At 40.0% G+C, this 8,597-nt stretch overlaps 1 protein-coding gene across 2 annotated transcripts in view; it reads right to left on the reverse strand.

Moving 5' to 3' along the window:
• LOC111160956 (plastin 3) overlaps positions 1-8,597 on the reverse strand; it is an 84,612-nt gene that overhangs the window by 35,020 nt on the left and 40,995 nt on the right. For both annotated transcript variants that reach the window (XM_022524357.1, XM_022524358.1), the window contains exons 2-3: positions 5,705-5,788; positions 2,525-2,605 (exon numbers count right to left, since the gene is read on the reverse strand). In XM_022524357.1, coding sequence (XP_022380065.1) covers positions 2,525-2,597 — 73 coding nt within the window. In that variant the 5' untranslated portion in view covers positions 2,598-2,605; positions 5,705-5,788. The remainder of the gene's footprint in view (positions 1-2,524; positions 2,606-5,704; positions 5,789-8,597) is intronic.

Here is an 8,597-nt window from a genome sequence, read left to right on the forward strand (position 1 = left end):
TTATTTATTTATTTGACAGAGAGAGAGATCACAAGCAGGCAGAGAGGCAGGCAGAGAGAGAGGAGGAAGCAGGCTCCCCGCCGAGCAGAGAGCCCGATGTGGGGCTCAATCCCAGGACCCTGAGATCATGACCTGAGCCAAAGGCAGAGGTTTAACCCACTGAGCCACCCAGGTGCCCTGACAAAGGCCCTTTTAGTCTACAGTGGGTAATGACAAAGTCCCAGTATGTGAAAAGACTACGTGTAATTCCTTGGGATTCAGTCAATTAAATATTTATTGTGAACCTAACATGTGTGCAACACTGAGCCAGATACTGAATAATATACAAAGCAGGCAGAAATTGGGGACTCCCGAATTTCCACATAGAGCACACAGAGTAATAAAAGCCTACATATCTTAGGAATGAATACATGCCTGTTAGGGACATCAACAGCATGTATGGTCTGATCTTGTGCCTTTGGGAATCTCTCTGTCTACCCTACCCCCTCCAAGATGCAGGATTTAAAATAAGACAGTAGTTCTACCATGACCCTTTCTTGCAGTCCGAGTTGATCCTTCACGTAGGGCAATTTAACTCTGGTTTCTCCATGGCGACAACTGGTGAGCACTCTTCATGTCATTAAAGCTTGTCAGGAGCAATGAAGCTCTTTTCCTGATTAAGAGTATTCAGTTCTGTCAGGTAGGCCACAACTGAATAGCTCGACATTCTCAAAAGCTACTGCACACAATTATTTCCAAGATGCTTCTCATGAGAACAAGGCCCGTATTCAATAATAAATATTTTTTTTTTAAAGGAAGCAAGGCCTTGAAGATTCAATAATGGCCATAGTAAAGTCCTGGTCTTACCCAAACTTCTATTCATAAAGAAACAAATGAGGCTGTCCCCAACACTGAGGGAGGATTATAAGGAGGAAAAAAAAAAAAAAAAAAGAAGGTTCAAAGCATATGCAATCCTAAACAATTCTGATAAGGCTATTTCTACAGAGCAATGAGATTTTAAAAAATTTGCAGCCAACAATTTACCTGCTTGTTTTCTCCTAAGCAATCTTGTATCAGACCGATAGTACTCTTTCTTACAGTTGGTAGTATCTATGGCCAGTTAACAGGTTGCTTTTTTTTTTTTTTTTACATACACACACAGAAAAGTGTGTTAGAATAAGGCCTATCCATTTTTTTCTACTCAGAATTCTGATGAGATTGTGAACAGTCACTTTGGTTGTGGGAGCGGTCATTATTCTTCCCAAGGCAAGCTATTACTTACTAAATGCCTTCACAGAAAATGTTGGCCTTGAATCCATGGGAATAGAGATGGAAGCTTCCTTACTTTTCTTTAATGAGATTTGCATCACAGGTCCCAGAGTCAAGTCTGATTTAAATAACAAATCTTTATGATCTAACTTTATACCTTTTTTTTTTTAAAGATTTTATTTATTTATTTGACAGACACAGAGATCACAAGTAGGCAGAGAGGCAGGCAGAGAGAGAGAGAGGGAGAAGCAGGCTTCCTGCTGAGCAGAGAGCCCAATGCGGGGCTCGATCCCAGGACCCTGGGATCATGACCTGAGCTGAAGGCAGAGGCTTCAACCCATTGAGCCACCCAGGCGCCCCTAACTTTATACCTTTTCATCAAGGAGACACCAAAGAGTAGTTTACCTCTCTAAGCCCCTGTCGACTCATGTGAGTACACGTGTCAATAATCGGTTCTTACCCTGTTTTCTCATCAGCTTTGACTGATTTGACCTGAGCACTGAAATTTGGAATATAAATACTATAAACTCCATAGCAGCTAAATTCCAAGACATGTTCAATGAGGTTTGAGGAAAAACCAGATGGCATGCTATGTCTCCCCATGTAATGCTGATACTAGAACATAATGTGAGAAAGCAGAACGGGCTGCGTTATCCAAAGGCATAGAAGATCGATGGAAAATGCAATAAAGCCAAGCTAACGAGGTAAAGGTAAAACATCATCTAATCATCATCTGACATCTTCAGCGGTCTCACACACCCCTCTGAGAATATGGTGAAAGCTCCAAATCTTTTCCTCGGAAAAATAAGATACACAACGCAATAACAACACAAAATTTGTCCCAAGTTTTCAGGAGCCAGGGTAGACTAAAAACCTTTGACCACAGTAGACAGATGTAATTAGAAATAATAGTTTAGGGGCGCCTGGGTGGCTCAGTGGGTTAAGCCTCCGCCTTCAGCTCGGGTCATGATCCCAGGGTCCTGGGATCGAGCCCCGAATCAGGCTCTCTGCTCAGCGGGGAGCCTGCTTCTTCCTCTCTCTCTGCCTGCCTCTCTGCCTACTTGTAATCTCTATCAAATAAATAAATAAAAATCTTAAAAAAAAAAGAAATAATAGTTTAGGGCATAGCTTCTAAAACTTTACCACATTGATTTTAACTACCTTGCCCTAAGGTTTGTGATTAACCATTCATATGATTTTTTAGAGAATTAACCTCCATCAGGGCCAAACAAAAATGACTTTACTATAGTTGAAGCTATTAAAAAAAATTACTTACCAACTTTTGCAAAGGCCTCTTTGAGTTCATCAAGCTCATCTTTGGAAATCTGAGTGGTAGCCATTTCCTCCATTTAAAGATCTAAGAGAAACAAGAAAGGTTTAAGACTGAAAGAGGTTTGTGATGTTTATACTATAAACATTCCTATGAAAGTCTCATCTTGAGGTAATTTAAACAGAACAGCAAACTGCTAAAGCCATCTCAATACATTTCCATATTTACAGCTAAAGCCATAATAAAGAAAAACAAACACATGAGAAGTCTTTTGGTAAACTTTATTTACCAAAAGTTATTCAGAAAAAAAAAAAAAAAAGCTCTGAATCCTCCTTTCAAGGACAAATTCTTAGAAAGGAAGAGCCAAGGTACCTAGCAATGACAGGAAGACATACATACTAGAAATCTGTGGTTATACATGTTACAACTGAAAGTCCAAATTTTGTGACTGAAGGTGGAGGGAATATGTAACTGTTCTATTAAGCCCTTCTCTCGCTCCTTCTCTCTTACTGGCTGCTTCCATTTTTTCCAGCTTTATTGAGATGTAACTGGCATATAATAGTGTATAAGTTTAAGGTGTATAACATGATGATTGGATACACTAATATATCATGAAATGATTACTACAATAAGGTTAGTTAGCACATCTGTCATCTCACATTGTTTCCCATTCCCATTCCACCTCACCATTTCTTCCCATTAAGTCACTTAAAAATCATTCAATGTGAAGGAGTGCCTGGGTTGTTCAGATGGTTAAGCATCTGCCTTTGGCTCCAGTCATGATCCTAGGGTCTTGGGATTGAGCCCAGCATTGGGCTCCCTGCTCAGTGGGGAACCTGCTTCTCCCTCTCTCACTCCCCCTGCTTGTGTTCCCTCTCTCACTGTCTCTCTCTCTCTCTCTGTCAAATGAATAAATAAAATCTTTACAAAAATAAGAAAACAAACAATATAATATTCTTGATTTTGCCTCTTGGCTCACAACATTTGTGATCTGGACCTTTACAGAAAAACTTTACTGAACCCTGCAATAAAGAAAGGAGGTCTGTTTCACAATGGGTAATCCCCAAATACAAACTTATCAACAACTTTTGGATGGAAAGCCATGAAAATGATGACGTGTTCTCTGGGTTTGGTTGGGGTTCTTTTTTGTTTTGTTTTGGCTTTTTCTTTTTCTCAATCTTTTGTGAGGACTTTACTTTTAGAGAACACTTAGGTTCACAGCAAAACTGAGCAGGAAGTAAAGAGATCTCGGTCATCACACACCCCGTTATCAACTTCCCCCAGCAGAGGTGGCTCCTTTGTGACAGTCGATGACCCTACACTGACACATCAGACTTGCCCAAGTCTGTGGTTATACCTTAGAGTTCATCTGTGGTTATACATTCTATGGGTTTGGACAAACACAAGATATCATGGATCTACCATTACAGTATCAAAGAGGATAGTTTCATGGCTTTAACTGTGTTCCTCTTTCAAAAAAGTACTCTGGGGGCACCTGGGTGGCTCAGATGTTAAGCGTCTGCCTTCATCTCAGGTCATGATCCCAAGGTCCTGGGACTCGAGGTCATAATCCCAGGGTCCTGGGATCAAGCTCCACATCAGGCTCCCTGCTTAGCAGGGAGCCTGCTTCTTCCTCTCCCACTCCCCCTGCTTGTGTTCTCTCTCCCACTGTGTCTCTGTCAGATAAATAAAATCTTTAAAAAAAGTACTCTGTATGTTAAATTTCACAATCTATATAAAACACAAATTAGAGATTGTATATTTACCCCTTTGCAATATTTTTGTTATTAGTTAAAAAAAAAAAAACTATCTACCTGTTGTATGTAAATGATAAATCACTAAATTCTCCTGAAACTAATATACACTCTATGGTAACTAACTGGAATTTAAATGAAAACTTGAAAAAAAACATCTACCCACCAATTCATCAAGAGAGAGCTGGGCTACACCTGTCCTTTTTAGAGCCAGAATTGTTCTCTCTTGAACTTACCACAGTCCCAGACACATAGGAAAGCACTTGATGAAACAGCTTTTTACTAAATTCATCCATTCAACAACCGCGTGCCAAGCACTACGTCAAATAAATTCATATTTGTATTAATTCCCTGAACCCTGACAACAGCCTTAGGGGGTATATATTCTCCTCTTTTTTCTTATAACTTAGGTTCAGAGGGACCATGGAACTGGAATTCACACTCAGCTTTCTCAAATCCCTGGGATGTTTTCAATCAACCATATGATACCATGAGCTATGTTTCCACCACAACACAATACCCATTTCTAAAGACTGGTTATTTTCAAAAATTAAATAAAAACAGACTTTTATTTACTTATTTATTTTTAACCATTTTATTATTAGTATTTTTTAATTTTTTAATCTTTTTTTAAGATTTTTTTTTAAGATTTTATTTATTTGACAGAGTTCACAAGTAGGCAGAGAGGCAGGCAGAGAGAGAGGAGGAACAAGGCTCTCCACAGAGCAGAGAGCCCGATGTGGGGCTCGATCCCAGGACCCTGGGATCATGACCTGAGCCGAAGGCAGAGGCTTTAACCCACTGAGCCCCCAGGCGCCCCTATTAGTATTTTTTTATTATGTAAACTCTACCCCCAGTGTGGGGCTCAAATCCATGACACTGAGATCAAGACTCACATGCTCCACTGGCAGAGCCAACCAGGCACACCCAAAAGAGACTGTATTTTTCTAATTTTATTTTACTTTTTATAAGATTTTATTTATTTATTTGAGAGAGAGAGAGAGAGGAGTGGGATTGGGGGTGGGGGGTGGGGAGAAGAAAGGGAGAGGGAGTAGCAGATTCCCCCCAGAGCAGGGAGCCCCACGCAGGGCTTGAACCCATGACCCGGAGATCATGACCTGAGCTGAAGGCAGATGCTTAACTGACTGAGCCACCTTGGTGCCCCCAAAAAAGAGTCTTAAAAAACAGAAAACAAGGGGCGCCTGGGTGGCTCAGTGGGTTTAAGCCTCTGCCTATGGCTCAGGTCATGATCTCAGGGTCCTGGGATGGAGGCCCGCATTGGGCTCTCTGCTCAGCAGCCTGCTTCCCACCACGCTCCCCCGGCCCCCGCCTGACTACTTGTGATCTCTCTCTCCTGTCAAATAAATAAATAAAATCTTAAAAAAAGAAAAGAAAAGAAAACAGAACTTGCTTCCTCATAAACTTTTCTTACCTGTGATGTTAAAATCTCACTCAAGAGGGACAAACTTCTCAGCAGATAAGCTGGGTGAATCACCTTTCCAAGTAGTCTGAAGCTCTGGAAGGTAAAGGAAGATCTTCAGTTAGATATGAAGCAGGCATTTGAAAAATTAAGAGTAAAAAGCTATTTTTCATATGTTAACTTACAATCTAATGGTGGGACTTTTAAAAAGCATCCTTTATTTTACTATTATGATGTTTAACACTTCTGATTATGAACAGACTATATAGGATTTACTCCAATTTTCTTTATGCAAATTTTAAGTAGTAATGTTTTCAGTATGAAATTATTAATCATCCCCATGAACGATACCACACAGAATAATGGGACACAAAGTTTGAAAGTGAGACCATCTCAGAAAATCCAAAACATGTGGCCTCTCCTGTGTCTCTAAAGGTCCTTCACAGTTTGGGCAGTTTGGGCATCAGTAATGATCTAAAGTGTGTGAATTAAAAAAAAAAAATAGAAGACAGGTGATTTTATTCTCATACTACCTTATCCCTTCTTTACGAAAGAGACCATGAGACAAAGATGGTCCTAGATACAGCTCCCTCTCCTGTCCCACCCTTCAACCTGCTGACTAAACCCTTCTCCCCGGCTTCTCCCTTTCGCAGGCAGCAAGGCTGATAGAGGCAGAAATCTCTTTCCCTCTTCTTCATACTTCTCCCCAACATAGACACACACCTCTATCCTCACACAGTTATACCAATATTTTAGGCATCTGTTATATGCCTAGTTCCTGCCCTCAAGGAATTTACAATCTGGGGAAGGCAACATAAAAATAATTATAATTTGACACAAAGGGAATTAGTGGCTGCAATAAAGGTGTAGAAGGGAAAGGCTCTGGAGACGTTAAAAGATCATTAATTTCTTTTCAGATAGGTGAGGAAAGAAATAATTTTGTTCTTCCTACAAAGTTAGGAAATACTTAGATCTCACAAAAATGATTTCAAAACAGCCATTTACTTAAAAAAATAGTATTACAGATGGTAACTACACTTATGGAGGTGAGTACTGAGCAATGTATAGAACTGTCGAATCACTATGCTGTACATCTGAAACTAATCATTATAGGTCAACTGTACTTCAAAAATAAAAATTTTAAAGATCAATATAATGCAGCATTAATAAAACTCAAAGTATACTTTCAAGCTTTCCTTTTCTTATTCCTGTCTAATTGTCTTTTTTTTTTTTTTAAATTTTGAGAACGTGTGCATGTACACGCATTAGTGGGAAGGGGGCAGAGGGAAAGGGACAAGCAGACTCCCCACTGAGCTCAGTGCTCCATCCCACAACCCCTGAGATCATGACCTGAGCTGAAGTCAGACACTTAATGGACTGAGCCACTCAGGAGTCCCTGTCTAATTGTCTTAATGAAAGCCTAAAGTGAGTTCTTTAACACTGAAGGGGAGCAGACTATATCACCCCAAAATATTCCTCCTTGGCATACTAATTATTTTAAGCTGGTAATTTTTATTTATTTATTTATTTATTTTAAAGATTTTATTTATTTATTTGACAGACAGAGACCACAAGTAGGCAGAGAGGCAGGCAGAGAGAGAGGAGGAAGCAGGCTCCCTGCTGAACAGGGAGCCCGATGCGGGGGGCTCGATCCCAGGACCCTGGGATCATGACCTGAGCCTAAGGCAGAGGCTTTAACCCACTGATCCACCCAGGCACCCCAAGCTGGTTATTTTTAAGATAGCAAACAGCGGTGAAGCTCTGAAACTTGAGAAGTTAATATATGAAATATATACATTCATAAGGGAAATCTCCATTTGTCAGAGTGTCTCTCCCTGCTCTAACAGGAAGAAAATATCTAAATCTCCAGAAACTCTTATTAATGGAGGAAGGCATAGTCTTAAATCTGCATAACAAGCTTACATTGTTTTCTGTCCCATAATTGACTCCCCACGCCCAGCATCTTCTTTTGTCTTTAGCTGAAAGTGGCATTTAAAGTAGTGGCATTTAAGGTGGTGGCTTCAGCCATTTTAGGGAGTTACTCAGTTTTCCTGGGTCTCTCCCATGGATACACGAGGTATGCAGGTTATTAAGCTGTTGTTTTTCTCTTGTTAATCTGTTTTATGTCAATGTACTTACAGCAGCCAAAGAACCTAGGAGGGCAGAAGAAAAATTGTTTCTCCCCAACAACACCTATAACTCACAGGAGACTTCAAGAGGCACATACAAGAAAGAATAAAAGGAACTAGAATATGCATATATCCCCAAAATAACATTGCCAGGTAAGTTGGTCCAGGATAACAGAACTGCTGTATTTAGGAGTCTCTTGCTTAAATAAACTCAATTTCATTGATTTATAATTATTTGAAATAAATGCTGCCCTGAGACACCTGAGCTAAATCTAAGAAATACAAAGTCAAATTTAAAAGCCTCACAGTAGATGATTTTGTGGATAAAAGTCACAATTTTTTTTTGAAGATTTTATTTATTTGTCAGAGAGAAAGAGAGCAAGAGAGAGAGCACAAGCAGGGAGAGCTGTGGCAGAACAGGTAGAGGGAGAGGGAGAAGCAGTCTCCCCACTGAGCAGGAAGCATGATGGGGGGGGGGGGCGGTGCTGGATCCCAGGACCCTGGATCATGACCTGAGCCAAAGGCAGGTGCTTAACTGACCCAGGCATCCCAAAAGTCACAATTTTTGAAGTAGCTTATGTAACGCAGGCCTTTTCCCATCATGAATAAAAAAAGCTTTTTTCTTAAGACTACTAGTAAATATTTGATGGTATCTTTAAGGAAATTAAGCAATTAAGTACTATCGTGGGGGGAAAATATCACACTTAAGTAATTTAGTAAAGACTGCCAGTAAGTTTTTAAAATGAAGATTTCAAAAATCTCAATTGTACAAGTTA

Source organism: Enhydra lutris, unplaced genomic scaffold (genome assembly GCF_002288905.1).
Source record: "Enhydra lutris kenyoni isolate GAN:26980312 unplaced genomic scaffold, ASM228890v2 scaffoldscaffold80, whole genome shotgun sequence".
Taxonomy (NCBI): Eukaryota; Metazoa; Chordata; class Mammalia; order Carnivora; family Mustelidae; genus Enhydra; species Enhydra lutris.